This window comes from Schistosoma haematobium, chromosome 2, assembly GCF_000699445.3.
Source record: "Schistosoma haematobium chromosome 2, whole genome shotgun sequence".
NCBI classification, from domain to species: domain Eukaryota; kingdom Metazoa; phylum Platyhelminthes; class Trematoda; order Strigeidida; family Schistosomatidae; genus Schistosoma; species Schistosoma haematobium.
Genome location: NC_067197.1, coordinates 27,545,630 through 27,573,531, shown reverse-complemented (window position 1 = coordinate 27,573,531; position 27,902 = coordinate 27,545,630). Strand labels below are relative to the sequence as shown.

Below are 27,902 nucleotides of genomic sequence, written 5' to 3'. Positions count from 1 at the left end.
TTCTACCGTCTAGATATTTTGTTTTTTTCAACAGATCAGTATGTCAATTAATTGCATAACTTATTCAGATTCGTTTGTGAAACGTTCACGAACTTTCGCTGTACAAGTTATGAAAGAGCACAACCAGAGTCATTATGGTTGCTGGCAATATACATCGAAAAGAATGTACATTATTCAGATATCGATTCCTGAATTGCTAACATCTAATTGGCGGTCACTCAATATTTATCGTCAATATTGATCAAGAAATAAGAAAAGAAAACGTTTTGAAATGCTTTGTTCTGAGCATTTTATATTGTTCCAAAAATGTAGTATTGGATAAAGCCATTAATATTAATATTATTAATAATAGTAATAATAATCCGATAAAATCTACAATCAAGTTAAATGACTTCATTTTATTTGTATAGTATGTTATAATTTGTTGTTTGAATGCTTATTGTCTTGGCTCTTTTAATGCTACTTTTTGTATCTAGTCGTCGCTGATTATTATGTCGGAAACGCTTATCACTTATACTCGGAACGAGGGACCTTTGCAATTCCCACGACGCGAAAGCAAGAACACAAAGACTGGTATAAGTGATAATTTATTAACCCCAAAACACGACGACGACGATTCTAGTAGAAAACACACTTATTTATAGATTGATTGTACATCCATTTGGATCAATAATTACTTACTTACTTACGCCTGTTACTCCTAATCCAGCATAGGCCGACGACCAGCATTCTCCAACCTACTCTGTCCTGGGCCTTCTTTTCTAATTCCATCTAATTCTTGTTCATTTTTCTCATGTCTATCTCCATTTCCCGGCGTAATGTGTTCTTTGGTCTTCCTCTTTTCCTTTGGCCTTGAGGATTCCATGTGAGGGCTTGTCTTGTGCCGCAGTTGGGTGCTTTCCTCAATATGTGTCCTATCCACTTCCAGCGCTTCTTCCTGATTTATTCCTTCGCTGGGATCTGGTTCTTTCTTTCCCACAGTTGGTTGTTGCTAGTGTCCGACCAACGGATCCGAAGTATTTTGCGTAGGCAACTGTTAATAAACACTTGTATCTTCTGGATGATGGCTTTCGTAGTTCTAGAATGTGATCACATATATGAAAAATACTTAGAGTTATAACAAATCACATACTGAGCATAGTTCATGTCAATGGAATACAAGAATATCGTATTTTATACAAAATAAAATATCATACGAGAAAAGAAAAGAAATACTACATTGAATAATCATTACATTGAATCAAAACGGAAGTAATCTTGAACAATAACTCATAATGAGTAAATCAATCGAAAATTGACTTTTCTTTCCACCATATCATAGTATTTTACTATTGTTGACTGTAAACCTTTCATTGTTTTTCTAAACAATATATCATCAATACTTACTTCTATACTTATCTACAAATCTCTATATTCTTTATTTTATTTTCATTCCAAAACAATTTTATTTGAAAAATTCAATTACTGACTAAAATGTCACTTTTTCTTTGTTTTACTTTGGTACATTCAATTCTTACTTGTCAGTCATCTACAAAGTATTCTCTTTAGAATTAATGTCAACAAGGAATTTTACACTATTATTATTATTATTATTATTATTATTATTATCACTAACCAATGGGAAGTCTAATAAATTTATTGAAACTAAGAATAAGGATTATTGTTAGATAATAAACAATATAGGCGACAATTGATTGGCATTCTGAAATGAATTATCCAATCTAGTCACTGCCAATTTTTTGTATTTAATTTTAATGAATACATTGATAATGTATTAAGTAAATTATGTATGATTATCATTATTATGATTATTATATTCACTGTAAAATCTAAGACATTCTGAATACAGATATCCTGCTTTAATTCATTAATATATATGGTACAATATACTAAGTTTTATATTATTTATACCTACTATGATAAGTATCAGAACGGGTTTTGTGGAGATTGTAATAGTTTCAACAGTTGAGATCATGAGTCACTTGAAGTTAGACCACTATGGAAAACATGGAAGCACTGGACAGCCGTTTCATCCTATTGTGGGACTCCTCAGCAGTCCTCATCCACGACCCCGCCTCGAGTGATTCGAACCCAGTACCTGTCAGTCTCACGCCAAACGCTTAAACGAGGCGGGGTCGTGGATGCGCACTGCTGAGGAGTCCCACAACAGGATGAAACGGCCGTCCAGTGCTTCCATGTTTTCCATGGTGGTCTGACTTCAAGTGACTCATGATCTCAACTGTTGAGATCACTATGATAAGTTGATTACATCTTCAATATTTATTAAATAGAAATAAATCATGATATAAATTGATAGGACGTTACATAAATTAGTCATGAATGAATGAATATTTTTGTTCTTAATAAATGCTCAATTAATCATAAATTGAACAATATGTACATATAAATTATGCAAAATTATTAAATTGAATCAGAATGGAGCATTTAATTGATTTTTAGATTTGTATAATATATCATATAAGCATGTTTATTAGAATTTCTCAATTAGAACAAGGTCATATTGAGTTAACTGCTTTTATGAATCCGGTGTTCGTTTTACTGTGTTAATGAGGTATGGTAACGTGAACCGATGCATATATATATATATATATATATATATATATATATATATATATATATGCTTGGTTCTACGTTGTAACTGACTGAGAATAAGGTCATTGATTTAAACTAAATATATTTATAATTTGCATGAAAGTTCTTCAATCATTATTTATTTATTTATTTTTTAAACAAGAAACTAAATGGAGAATAAACAAAAAAGAGGCTAATTTGTAGAAAATTGAAATATAAAAAAACGTTTGTTTTTTTTCAGACTAAAGTTATAATTATGCTGAGTATCAATGAAATATCATTGATTATTCCTCTTCAGTCATTCCTTGTCTCTATTTCTGTGTGGATGTGTGTTTTATTCGACCGGAAGCTATTACATTTCTAATTGAATTCAAATGAAATAAGCTTGTCTTCTTCTTTCTTGTGTGTGTGTGTGTGTGAAATAAACTCTTAATCTATTTTTTGATTGTAAAAATTTCTCTTCTACATTAATAGTAAATATTCACATTATAAAGTGATCAATTTATTGATGATAAACAATTTTTCCATGTAAATTGTATTCCTGTACTAGAACAGAATGTCAGTTTAATGATTTCAGGTTTTCAATAGTGATCTAACTGGTTTGAAATATGAAAATTATAGATTGTAAAACTTTGGTGTTCTACAATCAGCGGTAGTTAACTTTTGAAATTCTAAATAATAACTCGTGTAGCAGTAGGCTCTGTATCAGTAGGCCTCAACATACACAAGCGGAAAACCAAGGTTCTCAAATACAGTACGGAGAACACCAGTCCAATCATATTTGATGGAGGATGTAGAATCCTTCACATACCTGCAAAGCATCATTGATGAACAAGGAGGATCAGATGCAGACGTAAAGACGAGGATTGGTAAAACAAAGGTCACATTCCTACAATTGAAGAACATATGGAACTCAAAACAACTGTCTGTCAACCAATATCAAAGTCAGAATCTTCAATACGAATATCAAAGCAGTTTTACTGTACGGAGTTAAAACTTCCAGAACTACTAAAACCATCATCAAGAAGGTACATGTATTTATAAATAGTTTTCTACGTAAGATACTAAACACTCATTGGCCGGATACCATCAGTAACAGCCTTCTGTGGAAGAGAACAAATCAGCTTCCATCTGAGGAGGAAATTAGAAAAAGATATTAGAGGTGGATAGGACATACATAGAGGAAATCACCAAACTGCACCACAAAGCAAGCCCTAACTTGGAATCCTGAAGGGAAGCGGTAAAGAGGAAGGCCAAAGAACACATTACGTCGAGAAATAGAATCAGATATGAAAAGGATGAATAAAAACTGGAAAGAGCTGGAATGGATTGCCCAGGACAGGGTTGAATGGAGAGTGTTAGTGGGCGACCTATGCTCCTCCATGAGGGGTAACAGGAGTAAGTAAGTAAGTAAGTAAGTAAGTAAGTAAGTAAGTAAGTAAGTAAGTAAGTAAGTAAGTAAGTAAGTAAGTAAGTAAGTAAGTAAGTAGTAAGTGAGTAAGTGAGTGAGTGAGTGAGTGAGTGAGTGAGTGAGTGAGTGAGTGAGTGAGTGAGTGAGTGAGTGAGTGAGTGAGTGAGTGAGTGAGTGAGTGAGTGAGTGAGTGAGTGGAGTGAGTGAGTGAGTGAGTGAGTGAGTGAGTGAGTGAGTGGTGAGTGAGTGAGTGAGTGAGTGAGTGAGTGAGTGAGTGAGTGGGTGAGTGAGTGAGTGAGTGGTGAGTGAGTGAGTGAGTGAGTGGGTAGGAGTGAGTGAGTGAGTGAGTGAGTGAGTGAGTGGTGAGTGAGTGAGTGAGTGAGTGAGTGGGTAAGTGAGTGGTGAGTGAGTGAGTGAGTGAGTGAGTGAGTGAGTGAGTGAGTGAGTGAGTGAGTGAGGTGAGTGAGTGAGTGGTGAGTGAGTGAGTGAGTGAGTGAGTGAGTGAGTGAGTGAGTGAGTGAGTGAGTGAGTGAGTGGTGAGGTGAGTGAGTGGTGAGTGAGTGAGTGAGTGAGTGAGTGAGTGAGTGAGTGAGTGAGTGAGTGAGTGGTGAGTGAGTGAGTGAGTGAGTGAGTGAGTGAGTGAGTGAGTGAGTGAGTGAGTGAGTGAGTGAGTGAGTGAGGTGAGTGAGTGAGTGAGTGAGTGAGTGAGTGAGTGAGTGAGTGAGTGAGTGAGTGAGTGAGTGAGTGAGTGAGTGAGTGAGTGAGTGAGTGAGTGAGTGAGTGAGTGAGTGAGTGAGTGAGTGAGTGAGTGAGTGAGTGAGTGAGTGAGTGAGTGAGTAAGTGAGTAAGTAAGTAAGTAAGTAAGTAAGTAAGTAAGTAAGTAAGTAAGTAAGTAAGTAAGTAAGTAAGTAAGTAAGTAAGTAAGTAAGTAAGTAAGTAAGTAAGTAGAATACTGGCATACAGAATAGGTTTGGTTACTTATGCAATGAAGTTAGAAGGAATTATGTGGTTATATTATACAGCCTTTTATTATTTTTTTCAAATTGACGGTTATCCTTTATTTGTAATCTGTTTTAACTTTGGTTTATTGTGTACTTTTTTAATATTTGAAAACGTCTTCGATCACTATTTTACATGATATATTATTTTCCCGTTTTTATATTAGTAAACTTATGTATTCTAACTTTGAATATAATTGTACAGCTTTGATATATCATATTGTCGAAAAGAAGAAATTCTTCTCAGGATTATCTTTTCTCTCTTCTTCAAATGTATTTATTCACCTTTTCTATTAGACAGTCTACTTTATTACTAAACTGGTCAACATTAATCACTCAACTATATTTTATATAAATCAAGATGTATTTTGTTAAATAGTAATTCTATATAGTACATCTGTTGTTTGCTGTTATATTCGTAAGTCAACAGGGATAATTATATTCTCTATGTTTTTATCCGGTATCTTCTAATCTATTCCTTATTATATTATTAGCTTAATAGGTTAAACGGATTATTAAATGATGGAATTTTTGATAAGGTTGTAATATGAATGGTAAAAGGAGGGAAATTGATCACTAAATGAGTATAAGAATACTTAGTTAGATAGTTTATTCTGATGTTCTATTCATTGAGCGAATGAAACAATCCGCTAAATCACATTATGATGTAGTGTTATACCGCAGTGTACAGAACACCAGTGCGAACAATCGAATGTAATCAACATGAAATTACAGGACTTGTTAGTAAAATCTAATAATCATAAAGTAAATGCTTAATTTGCAAAATGTCCATCGATTTTCTCAAAATGACTCAGACTTCATTGTTCTTGTATTTTCATACAAATTGTATCTTGTTTCCATTCTTTACTGTTCGTTCCTCTTGTCTCTCTGCTGCCGGACCTTTTGTTCACGACTAACATCACATACTACTTATGTCAATATAAGTAGCACATATCACAATACAACTTAAATAGAAATCTGTATTACTAAATTCATTTATATCGTACATAGATAACCTTGATTGGTAATAACAATATTATCAGAGCCTAAAAGTATACAATTCAGAGCACTTATATTATGTTTACAGTCTTCGGTATTGTATGTGATAGGGTATGTATACCATTTCATCTTATCATTATTTCCGTATCGTTGTAAGATATTATTAAGTGTACTTAATTGGCGATATACTACTTAACAGAAGGTTATATAACATCATATTCTGTTTTTATTGGTTTATTTAAATTAATTAGGATATCATGTCATTGTATTGGATAAGGGTTTTAAGAAACCGATCAACATATTTTTCGATATTACATTTATCAGCCTAATTGTTATCACTCCATTAAAGAAAATATTGTATAACATATTAGGCTTCACCGTAGTATAATATGTCATCTCATGGTGGTTTTGCATAATTTAGGCTTTATTATCCTTGAAAAAGTTTTCGCCTTCTTAAAAACTACTAAGATTCAGGAAGCAATAGGTTGTTATGCTGCTTTTTTTAACTGAATCCTTGTCATTTGATGGGACATCAAACCTCTAATAACATTGAGTGAGGATTATACTAAATTGAACACTAACTAGAGCTCATTGTGTAGAACTCTGTATTCCAACTCAGTGATTCAGCAGTACTGAACTCAGTGCAACACATGTATGTTCTTAGCATACTATCTTGTGAGAATTTAGCTGTGCACTACTGTAATAGTTGGAACAATACATCCAACCACGGTGTATATTTGTTTAGTTCAGTCAATCACCGTCCGATATTTTTATGAGCTAACCTGCTTTTATCCGTTGTGAATTTCATAACGAGCATAAAAGGTGTTTTCGTTTAAGATAAATGTGTTTTAATTGAATTATTGTATAGGCAACGATTCTTGATAAGTGATAATTCAATGATAGATTATTGACTACACTAATCTGATTGCTTCGGAAGATGATGTTGATAACATAAGTCATGAAAATTCTCATCTATTATGAAAAACTCTTACGACTTCACGATTTTGTTTTAATCGAGAAAGTCATGCAGTTACAGATATATGGTCAAGTCTATAATGACTACATTATTATATTATACTTATCTACACGAGACAGTCATACTCCTCCTAGGACCTGGAACATATGTGAATAAAATCAGGTTGGCACACTACGTTCGAATAGTGAGATGAACGTCATAAGACAAAATCTAAAATGGTCGAAATAGTAACGGTATCAGTAGTGTATATGATTCAAGATGAAAGAACAAGTTTACATAATAGAAAAAGTATTAGATAATTTTGAAATTGTCGATTCATCCGTACTATTTTGACCGATTTCAAATTACGTCACCCGAAATTTCTAACCACTGATCACGATAGCCATGTTACACAATTTGATCAATGAAGTGTTTTTGTGAACCGACTTTTCTTTAACAATTAATCTTTATTCTAATAATGTATTTTGTATCGTCTAATTAACCATAGGAATTCAACTTTTTTAAGTTGATATGATAAGCAATTACTTAATTGATCGGAGTGTGAATAACATATGAGATTAATCTTTCCAAGAGTGTGTGATATGTATATACATCCTATGAAGGTTTATAGATGCTCAGTTGTATAATATTATAAATACAACAGTTCAATTTATACAAATCTCACTGTTTATCTAACTGTAAATAAATCGTAAATCATTTTTGATTTATTTCAGGAATCAAATAAATCATAACCTCTAGTCCTTGGTTTTACACTTCTTGCCTATTTTCTTTTGCTTATGTTAACGTGTAGACTTAATCTGGAGATATTAGGAGCGGTGTGGAAAATCGGATTGAGCGTTCAATTAACAAACTTATCATAAGCAATTATAATTTATTTCTTTACATTAATATCAAAATTGTAGACCTGAAAATTTATTATTTCTTGTGAATTATTTGCAAAAATTATGTAAAAATTAGAAGGGTGGGTGAACGCATACCAAAATGGCTGCAGAAGCAAATGAATTCCAATGGTCAAATAAGATCATAGGATAGACAGACATCATCCTCCATTGCGAAACATTTGACAGAAACTGGTCATAAGGTTGACATCAAATCAGCATTTGTAGTGTTATACAAAAGCCTTCAATGACATATACTAAGGTTTATTGAAGCCTTGGCTATACGGAAACCCTTTATGCGTTCAAAAACAATTTTTCCTTGCCCTTAACCCACTCTGGTAATACTGATTTATTATCCAGAGTGGTTATCACACTGTTTTTGTGTACTTTATTTTTCTTTGGTACGGCTCACTTTTAATCTGTCTAGTTGACCTTTTAATTTTTATATAAAAATGTATTAAAAAGTTTAAATGTGATCAGATTGTCAGAATTGTATTACGCAAATATATCACATAACTATGTTAAACTTCGTCTTCTCACTGAATTATCGAAATTTATCAAAGGGACTAATTATAAGCAATGATGGATAGTGGCTAGTAGTGGAATCCAGGACACGCGTTTCGTCCTGTTTGGGACTCGTCAGCCGGATGTACCTGCGTCTCAGATTTGATGTTCACTCTGGAACTCGGACCCAGTACCGTTCGCCTCAAATGCCATCGCGTTATCCACTTAGCTACTGAGTCCTGATAGCCGCGTGCTCAGTAGCTAAGTGGATAACGCGATGGCATTTGAGGCGAACGGTACTGGGTTCGAGTTCCAGAGTGAACATCAAATCTTAGACGCAGGTACATCCGGCTGACGAGGCCCAAACAGGACGAAACGCGTGTCCTGGATTCCACTACTAGCCACCATCCATCTTTGCTTATAATGCTTGTGACTTAAGGCAATATCAAGGCAATACGCACAGTATGCACATATGCCAATAAGAGACTGATAAATTTCAGTTCAAAAACATCAATGGGAAGATTCAAGTAAAACAATAACAAGTGAAATAAAGGGACTAATTGTTTTAAAAATGATGTCATTATCCTAACTGTACACTCACTTAGTCTGTTATCATGTAAATGTGTAGCCACGAATTTATTAGTTTGTTGAGTATACAGTTTATATTCTATTTTCATCAGTCAAATTATACGACTTTTAGTTAATCTTGGCTAGTGGTTAACTCCGCCTGGAGCCCTTCTGGGGGCTACTGCCGGTCCCAAACCCGGTTAAAGGAGGAGGGTCGGGCATGGGGTTAGCGACCTTATCCCGTAGAAAACTAACTCGCTAAAGAAAACGCTAGCCAGGAAAAATATTCGAACCATTTAAACTCTGCCATGGGAGTCAGGTCTTCATTTAGAAGAACTATGACGCCTCATGATGAAAGCCGAATTCCTTCGGAAGTTACGAGGCCGATGCCCCTTCTGACAACCAGAGCGACCATTTATTTAGGTACATGGAATGTTCGTACAATGTGGGACACTGGGAGAGCCTTCCAAATTGCTGCAGAAATGAAGAGATACAACCTAGAGGTGCTTGGGATCAGTGAAACACATTGAACGCAAGTTGGACAACAACAACTAGCTTCAGGGGAGCTTCTGTTATACTCCGGCCATGAAGAAGAAAATGTCCCACATACACAAGGAGTTGCATTGATGCTGTCCAAACAAGCACAAAATGCGCTTATAGGATGGGAATCTCATGGACCAAGGATCATCAAAGCCTCCTTCAAAACAAACAAAGAGGGCATTTCAATGAACATCATCCAATGCTATGCGCCTACCAACGATTACAATGAAGAAGCTAAAGATCAATTCTACGATAGGCTGCAGTCAATCATCGAGAAGTGCCCAACAAAGGACCTGACCATCCTGATGGGAGATTTCAATGCCAAGGTTGGAACGGACAACACTGGATATGAAGACATCATGGGACGACACGGACTGGTGAGAGATTCGCAAACCTATGTGCCTTCAATAGACTGGTAATAGGTGGCACTATATTCCTAAATAAACGCATTCACAAAACCACATGGACTTCACCGGATCACACCACGCAAAACCAAATCGACCATATCTGCATCAACAAAAAGTTCAAGAGGACGATGGAAAACATGAGAACCAGGAGAGGAGCTGGTATAGCATCAGACCATCACTTGCTGGTTGCCAAGATGAAATTGAGACTGAAGAAGCACTGGACAATGGGGCGGACAATATCACAAAAGTTCAATACGGCCTTTCCTCAGGATACTGACAAACTCAACAAATTCAAGATAGTCCTCAGCAATAAGTTCCAGGGCTTTCATGATCTACTCAACAGCGAAGGAACTACTATGGAGAGCAACTGGAAGGGGATCAAAGAATCAATCAATTTAACATGTCATGAGGTTCTGGGCCACAAGAAGCACCATCACAAGGAATGGATCACTGTTGATACACTGGATAAGATTCAAGGAAGGAGGAACAAGAAGGCGGTAATCAATACCAGCCGAACAAGAGCAGAAAAAGCCAAGGTACAAGCTGAATACACAGAAGTAAACAAACAAGTGAAGAGGAGCATCAGAAATGACAAACGTAAATATATGGAAGATTTAGCGACGACGGCGGAAAAGGCTGCAAGAGAAGGAAATATGAGACAACTGTATGACACGACAAAGAAACTCTATGGAAATCGCCACAAACCAGAATGACCAGTGAAAAGCAAGGAAGGCGAGGTAATCACCAGCATTGAAGAGCAACAAAACAGGTGGGTAGAACACTTCGAAGAACTCTTGAATCGACCAGCTTCACTGAACCCACCCAACATCGAAGCAGCACCCAGGGACCCCCCAATCAATGTTGGCCGACCAACAAGGATAGATCGCGTGCAGACCTAATCCCAACACTATGGATCAATGTGGAACAATCAAATGAATAGAATTCATCACTCTACATCAACTTCATTGACTACGAAAAAGCATTTGATAGTGTGGACATAACAACACTATGGAAGTTTCTTCGATACTACGGCGTGCCTCAGAAGATAGTCAATATCATAGAGTTACTATGATGGATTACACTGCAAAATTGTGCATGGAGGACAGTTGACAAAGTCGTTCGAAGTGAAGACCGGTGTTAGGCAAGGTTGCTTACTTTCACCCTTTCTCTTTCTCCTGGTGATCGACTGGATCATGAAGACGTCAACATCTGAAGGGAAGCGCGGGATACAATCGATATCTAAGATGCAGTTGGATGATCTAGACTTCGCAGATGATCTGGCCCTTCTATCCCAAACGTAACAACAAATGCAGGAGAAGACGAACAGTGTGGCAGCAGCCTCAGCAGTAGAAATAGGTCCCAACATACACAAAGTTAAAAGCAAGATTCTCCGATACAACACAGCATGCACCAATCCAGTCACAATTGACGGAGAAGATTTGGAAGATGTAAAAACCTTTACATATTTGGGCAGCATCATTGATGAACACGGTGGATCTGATGCAGATGTGAAGACGCGGATCGGCAAAGCAATAGCAGCATATCTACAACTGAAGAACATCTGGAACTTAAAACAACTGTCAACCAACACCAAGGTCAGAATTTTCAATACAAATGTCAAGACAGTTCTACTGTATGGGGCAGAAACCTGGAGAACTACGAAAGACATCATCCAGAAGACGCAATTGTTTATTAACAGTTGTATACACAAAATACTCCGGATCCGTTGGCCGTACACTATTAGCAACAGCCTAATGTGGGAGAGAACAAACCAGATCCCAGCAGAGGAAGAAATCATAAGAAGCGCTGGGAGTGGATAGGACACATATTGAGGAAATTACCAAACTGTGTCACAAGACAAGCCCTCACATGGAATCCTCAAGGCCAAAAGAGGAGCGGAAGAAGAAAGAACACATTACGTCGAGAAATGGAGACAGACATGAGAAGAATGAACAACGATTGTATCTAACTAGAAAAGAAGGCCCAGGACAGAGTGGGTTGGAGAATGCTGGTCGGCGGCCTATGCTCTATTGACAGTAACAGGCGTAATTAAGTAAATGGTTAACATTAAAAAACAGAACACGGGTTTCATACCGTTTAACACTAATCACATGGGTATACCTATACTCTATCGTTCGTGCTCACATTAGAACTCAAACTCAATGCATTTCGTTGCAAACATATGTTATTTATTGAGTTAGTGAGTTCTACTCATCATTAGTTAGTGTATGGCTTTATCTAGTCGATTCACTCAGAATTTTAATATGCCAATGGAGATTGATTAATTGCAGTCGTCAATGTCAAAGACAACAAAATATAAACTCCTATAAATAAATCACATGAAATAGGCAGTTTCATGTTCAGCAGTTTTCGTCATTTGTTATATTCGGACGTGAATAAACAAATGGTAACCGCTAGTGATTATTTATGGGCTAATATTATACATATATTCTCATTGTATAACTATTAAGAAACTAAACTATATATATTTATATTCCTCTTATTATAAGCTTTTATTTGACCTATTGATAACTGTTATATGAATTACTATTCTCAAATTATTCCCTATCTATTAGTCACAGCTTCTCACAATCACAGAAACTTTTGGCTTGGTCTTGTACAAATGTTATTCCTTATTTTATGGTGTGACGTGCTCTGATTTTGCTTGTATATATTACAACAATGTTTGAAATATATGATTCTATATAACGAAGGCTGATATTTTCGTTCTGGATTGAATCGGCTGGGTTAGGCGAAGAGCTGCTATCTCAAGGGCCAATTAGAACTCCAAACTTCTCATACTGGTTTATGCATCGTGGATTTAGTCAATAAGTCGGTGACTGCAATTGAAGATGGTATCGTTTGATATATTAACAGAGCACAATGGCTACTAGTTATAACACCGTTAATTGATCTTTAAATTTTTATCAGAAGAGGTTTTGTGGAGATTTTAGTAATTTCAGTAGTTGAAATCATGAGTCAGTTGAAGCTAGACCATCATGGAAAACCTGGAAACACTGAACGGCCGTTTCGTCCTAATATAGGACTCCTCAGCAGTGCGCATCCACAATCCCACCCTCGCGAGTTTTGAACCCAGGGCCTGTCCGTCTCGTGCCCGAGCGCTTAACCATTAGACTACTGGGCCGGCATTCAACGGTGTTAACATCCCATACTAAGACGAAACAGCCGATCAGTTTTTCCAGGTTTTCCATGGTGGTCTAGCTTCAATTGACTCATAATTTCAACTTTAAATTTTTATTATTTTACTAATCTCATTTCTGATTCATTCTTCTATTTTATACCATTGGGTTATTTTTTTTCTAAACCTTATTTCAAAATTCTTTAACTAATATAAATTATTTTCTGACTGAGATCATTAACCGTTTGATGTTAGACCATCATTGAAAACTATGTTTTGTAAGTGTACTATTCCTTGTAATTACTTCTGTTTTCTTTTTCAGTTGATGTAATACTTTGAAATAGAAAGAAAAAAAGTATATTCCCTTTATTCTTTAAAAAACATGTTCATTTTATTCTTGATCAAAATTATTAAAGGATCTTACAAAATAGTAAACTGATTATACTACTAATCTAATATGATCTAGATTTGGAAATTATTTAATTGAACATGAATACAACACTGGAATAGTAATTAATAATGATCAAAATCTGTAAATTGATTTTGGCATGGAACCATTAAGTTAAATAGTTTAATATTACTATGTGTAATTATTATTTTGGGATAAATATTAAGTAAAAGTGAATTTTCTGAATGTCTCTATATGAAATTATTTTATTATGATTATTAGTATAATACTTAAACTATTATATTCTTGTATTTGTCTATTTGGAAGCTTTACTTTGATACATAAACTATCATAGTGTGTTTTACCTCACCCCAGTTATTGTTTATTTATTACGGACCTGTTACACAGTTTACTTTTACCTGCGGTGTAATTATGGCTATATTATAATATCTTAATTCCGTTGATAAGTGGTCAGGATTTTGCGTTATATTGGCGTATGGATGATTAATGAACTCGAACTATGTAATTAAAAGATATCTGCTTGCTGAACTCTCTATTCTGATTGTCGGGCGAGAGATCATAGGAAGCTGCTTTCTGGATTAGTAAACATTTGGCGTTACTCTTGGTTGTTATCTCACATTTAGCGTGTCACTGGTTAGATGAAAGTGATTGATATTAGATAGACAGTTAAGGCGAGCTACTCAATACTCGGACTAGATCAATGCAAGTGCTATCCTGTTTCACGGAACGAACTCTCGGGTCTCATACAAATTAAGCAAGTTGTGTGTTTACTTTCATCGACACATCAACAATATTTGTATTAAAGGTTTAGGTATAACTATTAAGGGTTGAGCACGTATTTTTATGATTTTGCACATTCTATCAATCATTTAAATGTAAATGAATAGGCCAGATTACCTGTAACCTTTAATCCTATAATCCTATAACAAAATATGGTATTACAAATTCTTAATAAAAATACATTCTCTAGTCATAGTCATCATATAATTTTACATCAGTTAACGAATTCTTGTTTATCCTAGTGTAGTCAGTTTGGAAATCCATGTAATTGATCAGTTCATTTAACATGTTCATTAAGGATCTAATAAAACACAAAACAATAATAACATGACTTTGATTAGTAACGTAAAGTAATGCGATATTTTCTCAATCTCTTAACACATAAATAAAGAATGAAGATAATGCTTATCATTTATCAGCAACGTTTAGTACTGATCAATTTACGAGACTATTCATATTTTACATTGTAACTGATCACAATAGTTTTAACTTTATTTCTGCAAATGATTAGTTAGTTTTCAATAGTCAGTAACACATTATTCACTGAATAGAATTTCACTCCATTTTGTAAATACACCTTTCCTAAAATATCATATTATAATTAAACAAAAAAGAAACTTTTTGATTGAGATGATGAACCGATTGATGTTGGACCACTGTTGGAAACCTGAAAGCATTGGACGGCCGTTTCGTCCACTGGTAATAACTAATACAGAGGAGAAGATAAAGATTTACTTGATAACTAAAATAGAACGGAAGCCAAATCTGAATACACTGATTTCTATGTTTTATTTACATTGATTGATGGTAAGTTTCTAAATGAATTGGACTGAGTAAAACTGGATATTTAATAAATCAATGATTTAGTGTACGGTTTATGATATCACAGTATTAAACAGTTATAATCAACTAATTTACTAAGTTTTATGATTACCCGCTTCTCACATACGTTCATGCAAGAGTTCGAAGATCTGGGGTTCTATTTCCAGTTGTGATGTAGATCCACAATTCTATGGAGTACTATGCTGGAATGAAACATATATCCAATGCTTCCAGGTTTTAAATGGTTGTGTAACTTGGATCAGTTAATGATGTCAATGAAAATGAAAAATGTTAGCATTCGCTTAGAATTAAGAGGATGCTAGAGTGAATATGGATACTGTAGAAACCATTTCTGAACAAAAAGATTGAGTTCATTTAAGTTGATCACTTAGACTTCTATTGCATTTAAGATGCAAAGTGTTAAAAACAGTAAGTTGTCTTTTAAAGCATTAACATGTTGGCTAATTGTGAATTTAAGTGTTGTGTAGATTATTCTGTCTAATAGAAGGTATTCATCACGGACTGATTTCATTTGTAGTATTATTGTAAGCTGGTAAGAACCGGACAACCGTTTTGTCCTAGTATATAACGTTGCAGCTGTTCTTGCTCAACAGATTGATTAGGCTCAAACCTATCACCTCCAAGCCTCACTGGAAATACCTTACCATTAGAACCCCTGGTTTATCGTTCCCCTGTGAACATTTCTAACTGAAGCCAGTTCGCCATATAGCTATAGAAAACAATTATCTAGGTCTCCCTAGTTTTCTATGATACCTTAACTATGATGAATCCGTGACAAATACATAGTAAATATTTTTTAACCATTCAAACCCACGAAATTATTACAACCATTTACATGTTAAGTTTACCGATTTTTTATTTCTATCCCTAATTCTTTAATAAATGAAATATAATTTATAAATTAACAAACTTAAGGTTCATTTCATTTCCCTAAACTAAAAAGTACAAACAAAATTTTATTCACATAAAAATTTATTTCTGAAAAATTTATTTAAGTAGTCCCTTTTCATTAATAGTTTAAGCAACAAGAAAAGTCGAGGTCATTAATATTACTTATTTATGCCTGTTACCCCTCATGGAGAAGCATAGGTTGCTCACCAGCACTCTCCATCCAACCCTGTCCTGAGCAATCGTTTTCAGTTATTTCTAGTTGCTATTCATCATTTTGATGTCCGGTTCCAATTATCAACGCAGTGTATTCTTTGGCCTTCCTTTTTTCCGTTCCCTTCAGAACTCTAAATTAGCGCTTGCCTCGTGGTGCAGTTTGATGATTTAAGTAATTTATGTCCTATCCACCTCTAACATCTTTGTTCTCTCCCACAGAAGGCTTTTGCTGATGGTATCTGGCCAACGGACATTCAATATTATTTATATCTTGATAAATTTGTATAAATTATATTAAATAACACTTGAATTATAGGCATCCATTTAAAGTATGATTTACATTTTTGCGATTTGAAAACATAAATCTAAATTGTAATTATTTAAATTATTTAATTATCATAATGGATTTGAATAAATCATACAATTGAATGTTGTATAATTAGTTTATTTTATTAATGAGAATAATGAATAGTGTATATCCACAGATCTTACATGTGGTAGATTTTTATTTATTTTAAAAATTTGTCATGAGCATGATACAATTCAGTAACTATTGATTAGGTCCATTCCACTTCAACTAACTTATGATAATGTAGCTTGAACATCATCAGAGTTTATTAGGCTTGTAACGGTATAATAAAAGCAGTTGTTCAATGCTCTGATGTTTTGAATCTGAACAAACACGTAACTGCTCGAAAAAGACCAAATATCTTAGAATATCGTAAATGTAATTATACTGGTCTCAGTGAAAAATGGATTTAACTTTTAAAGTGGAAAAAACTACAACCAATCCGCTGACCTATTCGATGCTTAGGGTTTCAGAAAGATTTGGTTAATACGGGAGAATGCTTAACATGAATGTTAGTGTAAACGATGTCTATTAGGAGCATTTAATTTATAACTTAGTGATCTATTCTGTAAGAGCACTACAGCTTCGAAAAATCCAGTGGATGATTTAGCAAAGTTGAACTTTCAGACTGAAGACACAAATAACCACATAGATTTTTTTCTTTGGATTGACTTCACAATCTAACCTTATCAAAGTATTAGACTTTTAGATATGACCAGACATGATCAATTGTTATTATCAAGAGAAAAGTTACTTTTTCTTATTGATTTATTGTCATTCACTCGATCATGAGATGAACACAGATTTATGAATTATATAAAGATGATTGAGTTTATTATTCTAAAAGCTTCCTACGCGCTTTGTAATTTGTATCAATATAAATTGTGTTTAATAGTTGAGATCATGAGTCGATTGAAGCTAGACCACCATGGAAAGCCTGAAAGCACTGGACGGCCATTTCGTCTTATTGTGGGACACCTTAGCAGTACGAATTCATGATTCCACCCAGCGGGATTATGATACAAGTTACTGAGACCAAACTAATTAAGGCCAGCATTTCGTCCTAGAAATTACATAAACATTATACATGTTTATTAATTCATTCGCTATTTGGAGTCGATAACTAAATGAATAGAAGTTTTGGTGTTTCTAGCAAAAAGTACTAAGTACAAGTCCTGGTATACACACGAACACTGGGAATGAAGCACATCCAGCTGATGAGCTCCAAACAGAATTAATGTGGCTACTGGATTTAACTGCTTTCCACAATCTATCTATCTATCTATTACAAATATTACTATCATTCTAACTTGTTTGATCCACAACGAAATTAGACCGATGATAATGAATTATATTTTTCTAGAAAACGAATAATTATAAATTTCAATTATTTGTATGTTAATATAGTTGAGTATATGAGGCGACTAAAATCTAGTCAAAACCAGAATTATTATAACAACTGATTATTAATAAACACATTCTCTATTTGACAGTAAGTTACTGAAGACAATGGTGGACGGTGGCGCAATTTCGTAGACTAGTTGAAGTTAGATACCGACCCAGTGGTGTAGTGTTTAAGCGCTCGAGGGCAAGACCGATAAGCCTTGGGTTCGAATTCCGCGGGGTGGGATTGTGGATGCGTATTGCTGAAGAGTCCCACAATAGGACGAAACGGCCGTTCAGTGCTTCTAGGTTTTTCATGATGGTCTAGCTCTAATTGACTCGTAGACTCAACTATTAAATTACTAATAATATCCACAAAAACCCCTTTCTGATAATATTATGTTAAATTTTTAAAGTTTTCATATGCTATTGTACGAATATTCAATCTCTGATTGATAGAATTATCATTTTCAAATTGAATGTTCAAAAGATAAAGTGAATAAAATGTGTTAAAATAAACTATTTTATAAAGGGTTTTGTTATTAATCTTGTATATATACTTATCTATATAAATTATTTACATATATCTTTTTCATTCTCATTTTCATACTGTAGATATACAAGCTTGTGAATAGAAATTAGCTTGAGCAGTTTGGGTGTGATGCCTTAAAAAAAAATAAATAAATAAATAAATAAAAGCATGTATACGTCTATTAACCAGTTAAATGATCTCTTGCTAGTGAGACAAACACATTACGTATGTTATTACTTCCAAGTTATTTCAAGTATTCTATTTATTACACCAAATATTCATCTGTGAGATGCTTTTTGAGTAGACGCATTTAAAACTCATCTCGGAACTACTGCCTCACCACTTAAAATACAAACAATGAAGAGTTTTGATAAACTGTTCCTCATAATGTGTAAAAAAGGAAGTTTGAAAATGGTGGAATTAATATCTCTATGCCAATTTACAAACAATAAAATGAATATAATCTAAAGGGAATTTTGACTTATATTTCACTTTTTTATGTCAAACAATCAACTATAACAAATGGAAATGATTAATTAAAAATTGCCAATATTTATATTAATTTTAAAAATAAAAATATACTTTTCAGTACTGAATATTGACTACTTATTTGATGAACTACTGAATAAATCATTATGTATATAATATTTCAGTGAAAATAAACTTTTAAGTCAATTTTTGTTGTTGTTTTACATTGATTGTATAACTTCATAAGATCATTATAATGTTTACAACTCGACGTGGATTACTTGCACCACAAAATACATTTCTTGATACAATTATACGAAAATGTGATGGACAAAGTAAGTTCAATGCTCAATTTTTTTATCTATTGAGATCATGAACCTATTGATGTTAGACCACCGTTGGAAACCTGAAAGCACTGGATGGCTGTTTCATCTTATTGTGGAACTCCTCAGCAGTTCACATCCACGATTTCATTCATGGGATTCGAACCCAGGTTCTTCAGTTTCGCACGTGAATGATTAACCTACTGGACCACTGAGCTGACATCTAACGGTGTTAGTGTCTGACATTTTGTTGTTGTTGTTGATGTTGCTGTTGTTGTTTCCTTTTAAAAAAAGTATTTTCTAACAATAAAAGTTGATTATTTAAAGAGATATTACTGTTCTTGGAAAAGATTCAGCTGAGTTTATTAAACTATTCATGTTGAATAAAAAAAATCTAATGTACTTTGAATTTTTAATTACTCAACATATTTATTATTTCATTTAAAATTAATTACAGTATTTGATTGAACTGAGATCATGAACCGATTGATGTTTATGATCTCAATCAAAAATTTAATAAACTCCACAACTCCATAATGATAAATCATAATCAGTGAAGTGTATAGTTTTGTTTATTAAAAATATATTTACTTTTTATAACATATTAAAGTATACATAAATCATGGAGATTTAAAACATGGACTACATTCTTAATAATATTGAATTAAGTTTTTTTTCTAAAAAAACATATCCCCATTTCACAGATTGAAATCATGAGTCAGTTGAAGCTAGACCACCATTGAAAACCTGGAAGCACTGGACGGCCGTTTCGTCCTAGTATGGGACTCCTCAGCAGTGCGCATCCACGATCCAGCACCACGCGGGGTTCGAACCCCGCGTGGTGCTGGTTTTCAATGGTGGTTTTAATGGTGGTCTAGCTTCAACTGACTCATGATTCCAATCTGTGAAATTTCTAAAATCTCCACAAAACCCATTCTGATATCCCCATTTGTTTATCATATAAAAGAAGATTTCCATTGAAACATGTATAGATGAATAAATGAGTGAAATCATGTTCATCTAAAACAATCTTTATTATTCATATGGATAACATTCGATTCTAAATTAAGTGGTAGTTGGTAATAGGCAAATTTTTTTTTTAAATACAGCTTATTATGTGAAAACTGAGTGAGAAAAAAAGGTGATTTTCAACCCATCCATCACTATGGGATAATGTTTTTATTTAATGATTTACTAATACTCACAAATGGAATCTATGAGACTAGTCATTTGGATATACATTCATCTAATTGTTAATGTTAATACAGATCATTAAACACAGTACATAGTACATAGCACATAGCAATCTTCTCTATCCTTTAATAGATATATATTTACCATACAGCTTAAGTAAATGTTTTCGTCAAAAAGAAAAGCTTGCCACTTGAATTCTCTTTATTTTTATTCTATATGTTCATTTATATATTAAAAACGGTAGATTAAAAATGAACAAAATAAACTGATATTTTAATGTGAATAAAGTAATGAAAAGAAATTTTTACTTCTGTAATTAACTATACCCGAAGGTATTAAGGAAGTGGGATAAGATGATTGAACGAAAATCCATTAAAAGCAAAAATGGAGTACCAACAATATGCAAAATAATAAATAAATAAAAAAGAAATATGTAACCATTTTGTGATAAAACAAAATATATGAAACTCATTACAATAATCATAAAATGGGATAAAATAAAGGGTTGGATAGAACATGTATATAAATACATGTCTTCAGCATATATAGTATAGTCTTTTTAATTTACGGATCGTTAAATATTGTATTGGTTTCTTTTTCACAAAAGATTTCACCATCTAAGAAAATTGTTAGCTTTTAAGGAGAACATAGATTGATTGACAATATTCAATAACATTTAATAAATGTACCACCAATGTTTTCTGAGTTCTAAACTAATTCAATTCAATATTTAAAATAACCAGTTGACATGTAAATAAAGAAAAAAAATATGTTACCAAGTATAAAACATTTAAAATATTTTTTACAATAAACAAATTTTAGTGACCATAAACGATGAAATAATTGGTTGATTTAAGTTCCTTTAAAGATACATTTCTCTAGTTGAGACCACCATGGAAAACCTAAAAGCACTGGATGGATGTTTCGTCCTATTGTTGGACTCTTCAGTAGCGCGCATCCACGACACCGCCCCGTGAGATTCGAACCCAGGAATTATCAGTCTCGCGTGAGAGTTGAGGAGTCCTACGATAAGACGAAATGTCCGTCTAGTGGTTCTACGATTTCCATGGTGATCTAGCTTCAATTGACTCATGATCTCAACTATTGAAATTGCTACAATCTCCACAAAACCCCTTCTGATACATTTCACTTTAAAATATTTCTTTAAATGTAACTAATAGCATTTTGTTGATTTAACTATGAACGCTAAGTTGGTAAATGAAAAAAAGTACCTCTAGTATGAGAATTAAGTGTGAATTGGTGGAAAAAAGAAGATAATCATATACATTTTAATAGAATCTTTTGGTGAGTCTATAAATATAATAAATGATAAATATTTATTAGAATAAACGAATATAAATTTTGAAGAATGATATTGTAGCTAAGGAATGTTTGTATGCTCTGCTTACAGAACTTGTTAAAGACAACTATACTACTTACAAGATTGATAACTATGACGACGTATACTACCATAATCACGTTATACTTTAGGCATTTTCTCTTTCACCAGATACTTTACAATCTTAAAACTTTTGCGATGAATATTCGGTGAAAACAATTCATGAATTCTATCCTCATAGAAATAAGGTACTATCACATTTTTTAAATGTTACATCTGCTTTTCATTGACTGGATTATGAGCATAAAATACTGTTTATCCTATAATTATTTTTAGAGAATGTTTATCATATCATATTTCTACTATAATTTGGTAACAGTGTGAATCAATATGTTGATGGGATTATTTTTAAAAATAACGCTTGTAATTGTACATGTCATAATCTAGACAGTTTAATAATGAGAATCTAACTAATTTAAATAATTCTAATAAATACGTGTGTAGTGAACGAAGAAGTCAAGTGGAGAAGGTCAAAATTACAGAATATCTTTGTAAAATACGAAAACAATACATTAAATACTTTTTTTGCATATCTTCCATCATTTGTCTCTTATGAAATTCTTAGTTTTATTCATTCCTGTTGTTATTACAACTACTCTATCTTCTCAACCTTTTGCTGCCAGGCACTCCTGCTTGATGTTAAATACTACTTATGTCGGCAGATATGAGTAGCATAGACGACACATGTAAGATTTCACTTTCAGTATATATATGATGGAAAGTAACCAACTGATTTTTTGCGCATTAAGATTCGTTATCTTTAGTAACATGACTGAATAGTTGAATTGCTTCATAGAAAGCTAATAATGAATCTACTAAACATATACTTTACTTTCAATAAACTTACTTCATATATTGATTGCAGTGTATCATATATACATAACTATTATCAATTATCCTGATAAAATAAATAGGCTGATTTTATCAGACTACTGTGAATTGTCTGTTTGTTTTTTAATTATCTATGAATCTTAATTACACTCAGCATGCGAATGAACAGATAGCATAAAACTGTTTATAGTAAACAATGGCATTTCCTGAATTTAACACTAAAAAATAACATTCATAGAAGGATATTTTCTGTGTGATTTACCTTTAAAGTGTTTAGATGAATAATTTTACTTGTTTTTCTTAAGAATATTACCTAAGTCCAAACCATATTTTAATTTCCACCTCTTGTATTAACTACTCAATTTTAATATTTGTTGTTTATACAGAGAAATGTATTAGGCGAACTAAATGATTCCTAACATTTGAGTGTTTTAACACCATTTAAGTAACAGGTGTTGCGGTCGATATTCAATATAATCCTTAAACTTCGTATACAGTTCGCTCTGATAACTGTCACCAGACAACTCATCAACGGTGTAATAATCAGAAGGCGAATACGAAGTGTTGGTTAAGTTTATTATTGCACCACTCACGGATAACCAAAATTACAGGTATGCTAAACAATTATGAAAGAGTATTACCGAAAAGCAAGCGAGTGAGCGTGTAAGTCAAATGAGTGAGCGAGTGAACAGGATTAAAATGTACATATATATACATAATGAAATGACTGAAACATTGAATCAATTAAGCGACTAACATTAAAGCTAACAGAATGAATAAGTACGTTAGCGGTATGCAAGGCTCAAGCATACATACAACGGACTCGGTCCGTCAAATAAGTTAACAAAACGGTTTAACCAGAATAAATATAAACAAACTCAGTTGCACGTGAGCTGTTATACAGATATTAAATTACCAGTCAAAATATAGTGCGTCATCAGCATATCAAAATGTACAAATAAAACTATTGTTTTCAACTTGAAATAATCAATTTAGTCGAGTTTTTGTGCGAAATAAAAAATAATTTGAAACGTATGCAAGACCTACACTTCCTATCCCTAAAAAGTTTATCCCATTTTGTTATTGTCAGTAATTTTACCGATTACATTATTCCTAACATTTAATTTAAGTATTTTTCATGAACTGATAAAATAAATAAAAACAGCGGATAATTGAAAAAAACTTGACAGACATTTCTGTGAGAATTTGACTAGGAAACTAATAATTTTTATGATGGTGGAGAAGATTCGTAGCTCAGGTGGATGATTTTGATGGAGTTTTGTTCTCTGAGCTGGATGGTTTGGTCGTGGAGCTTTCATCGTTCTTCTGAACGACATTATCAGCACAAACTTCAAATAGAAGTGAAGCGTCCGAATTTCTCCACATGTGGTTCACAGGTTTGGGTCAACAAGAACCAATCAACATCGAGGTCTACAGAACAAGCTGTGAACCATATGTGGAGAAATTCGAACGCTTCACTTCTATCTCAAGTTTGTGCTGATAATGTCGTTCAGAAGAACGATGAAAGCTCCACGACCAAACCACCCACCTCAGAGAACAAAACTCCATCATAATAATTTTTATCTTTAAATTAAATGGAACATCAAGTGATTCGCAAAAAAATATGGTAATTTTTCAAAGAAGCAAGAGATTTTAAAAGTATTTATTTGTAATAGCTGCGATAAGGGCAATACCAGCAACGTGTCTGTTTAACTGTTGTTCCTAAACATTTTATGGATGAAGATATAAATTCATTAATAATAAAGTAGTTGACGTTTCAAATATCCCAAGAATTGATTCATCATATTTTAAAAATGTTTTGTCTCCTAAACTGAATAATCTTATCAGTAGACTTTTCATTGTCTTTATGAGTATAAACGTCACTAAGAAATATGTACCAATGACAATAAAAGCTTTATAGTTAGACCTTATAACCCGGACAACTTTCGAAATCGTGCTCATCAGCTACAGGACCTCTTCATTATCTCATGTTACATAAATTAATTTTTTCAAAATAGTAATGAATAATTTGATCAAAGTTATCAGTTGTTTGAAGTGATTTATACACTAAATCTGTCTATACACTATATTGAGATGTTAGAAAAGAGCATTCGGTGAAAAAGATATATAACATAGGTTTTGTGTTGATATTCATTAACAAGGCTTATCTACAATCTTGTTGGAACTGATTATTGCTGTATGGGTTTGAGGCCGGTCATTCGTCATATAGTTTGATGACATAAAAACATGAAGATTATATGGTTTTATTGTAAAAGTATGATTATTAGAATTGTATAAGTTAATTAGTTAATCAACAGCACCTTTTTATCCCACTTCGTAGATAGTGAATATCATGTCAAAAGAGAGGAAGCTTTCTATGTTTTATATCAAGTTCCAAAGAATCTACCTCGAAGAGCTAGATCACAGGTACTCTGCTTAACCAAAGCCATCTTGATCAACTCCAGAAAACCAAACTTATGCATCCAGAAAAGTTATTTCTAACCTCTGTATTAACCTTGACCTACGAATGGATCACTGGATACTTAAACTGAACATAACTGAATTCTTTTTTTCACATCAGAAGGGTTTTTGTGGATATTATAATAATTTAATCGTTGAGATCATAAGTCGATTGAAGCTAGACTACTATGGAAAACCTAGAAGCACTGAACGGCCGTTTCGTCCTATTGTGGGACTCTTCAGCAGTGCGCATCTACGATCCTTCCCCGCGAGATTCGAACCTACAGACCATCCGTCTCGCCCTCGGGCGCTTAACGTCTAGACCACTGAATCGGTATCCAACGGTGTCAGTGTCTAACTTCAACTAATCCACGAAATTGAATGACACATCCACCATTGTCTTCAGTGAGTTACTACCTCACAACAGACCTGGTTAAACTCCATTGGTCACTGCTTCTCGCTAAAACTTCAGGAAATACCTCACTAGTGAGTATATGTTAATTCGTTTATTTTAATTACCTTGATAAGACCCCTCTCATTACATATTACATTTACACAACAATGTTATTATTATCGTCATTATTGTCTCAATTGTCATAATAAAATTCTCCTACTATGCATTTTATTCACACGATTTTTCTCATTTTTACTATATTACTGTTTGTAATTGAACACTTTACTCTAAATCATTCTGACCTTTATTGAATAACCATTCTAATTTATATATAACACAATTTTGAAGTATATAAACATCGTAACAGATCTAAACATTCACCAATTTGTTTTTAACCTATAACATTGTGAAATTCATTAATACATTCCTTATTATTGGCCTTTGTAAAATATCACAATCATTATGAATTTATAATTGTAGAGAGCTTAATGATGAAATTATTGAAAACAATGACATGTTAAACTATTTCCTCCTTTTTCTTTAATTAAATGTACCAATAATAATAATAAACATTCTCATTTAGTTTTACTTGAATATAATTGTGATAATATATACATCGAGAAGTTTGTAGATATTTCATATGACCTGGTTCATCATAAACTAAATAAAGCCATCATTATGAAATGTTAATAGAATAGTATCCATATAACTAATCTATTCATTTTCAATTTTATGATTAGGGTTTTTGAAAAAAAAAAAGAATTTGACCGTTTTATTTTCATTTAATAAGATGGGAAAATTGATATTTAAATGTGATAGAATGAAATAATTTAACTAATTATTCAATACTACTTATTAAAGATTATTTTTATTCAAGAGTTAATATTTTAAAAGAATCAATTGATTGTATCTAACATTACAATCTAGAAAGCTAGTTTGCATGTATCTGGATCTAAGTATTGATGTTCAACCGATACCATTCGTTTCAAACAATAACATGTTATACATTATTCTTACTTACTTACTTACGCCTGTTACTCCTAATCGAGCATAGGCCGACGACCAGCATTCTCTATTCCACTCTGTCTTTGGCCTTCTTTTCTAGTTCCATCCAATTCTTGTTTATTTTTCTCATGTCTATCTTCATTTCCCGGCGTAATGTGTTCTTTGGTCTTCCACTTTTCTTTTGGCCTTCAGGATTCCATGTTAGGGTTTGTCTTGTGACGCAGTTGGGTGCTTTCATCAAATACATTAATCTACTAAATGCATATAGCCCTTTAGGTGATAAAAGGATATGATTATTATATTATTGTTCAAATTTGATGTTTATCTATACAATAAATAATAATAATATAACTAGATATTCATATACAGACTATTTTAGGGTTAGTGATACTATACAGTTGTGCAAGAAATATCACAATTACTAAGATTTAAACTTATATCTTCGTATTTGAGAGTCGGCCACTTATATCACTAAACCACTCATACATATTAAAGTGTTATACTAATTTTTTGACAATAAGATCAATATTTTAAAGGGAATAGATTAATTGCTAAGCTTAATTTCACATCAAACAGTTTGAAAAGTTAAAATTCAGTGTAAATTATTCATTCTATTTTGATCTTACGAGGCGGGATTGCGGATACACACTGCTGAGGAATCCCATACTAGGACGAAGTAGCCATCCAGTGCCTTCAGATCTAGCTTTAATTGACTCATGATTTCAACTATTGAAATATTAAATTGTTGACGGTTTTTTTTCTATATTTGCTTAATACAATCATTTCGACTTCCTGTTAGTGTAGAAAATGAAGGAAAAAAACTATGTTCTTGCGAAATAGAACATGAAGAATGTAGAGGTTTTCATAATTTGATAGCTTGAGGGTAAACTATTATGCATTAGAAAGTGATATGCCCCATTTAATCAGGATTCTTTTAATCCTTTTCAAGTTTTCTAAGTTATTGGTTCAATCTATTTGTTTTGTGTTTTTTGCATCTTTATATTTGTCAAATGAACAATTATCTTTCATATCTCTCTACTATAAATTATTTTTCTTTTGATAGTTTGTTTTTTAAAAAGTACCCTTTGGACTGTTGCATAATTTCTCTATCTAAAAAAACTGAAGTAACTAAATATATATGTTTATGATGATTACACTTTACTGATGGTTTCTCTAATATTAATAATCAAATTGAAATTAGGGTATTTTCACTATAGAAATTCATTTATATGACAGTAGACTAAATGATACTTGGATCTTTTATAAGATCATACATAAGTTTTAACAATGTTCTGAAGGTTTTATTATTTTTAATGTACGAACTCAATGAGAACTATGTACATTAATATCCTGATATTTTCAAGATATATATTTATTATTCAGTACATTATAGATTAGTTTATATGGGTGATTTTCA

General features: G+C 33.0%; 1 protein-coding gene across 1 annotated transcript in view; it reads left to right on the top strand.

The window, feature by feature from the left end:
• Positions 1-18,695: 18,695 nt before the first annotated feature.
• The window catches only part of KCNH5 (Potassium voltage-gated channel sub H member 5), a 96,107-nt gene continuing 86,900 nt past the window's right edge, over positions 18,696-27,902 (top strand). Inside the window, exon 1 of the mRNA XM_051214781.1 lies at positions 18,696-19,214. Coding sequence (XP_051067965.1) covers positions 19,136-19,214 — 79 coding nt within the window. The 5' untranslated portion in view covers positions 18,696-19,135. The remainder of the gene's footprint in view (positions 19,215-27,902) is intronic.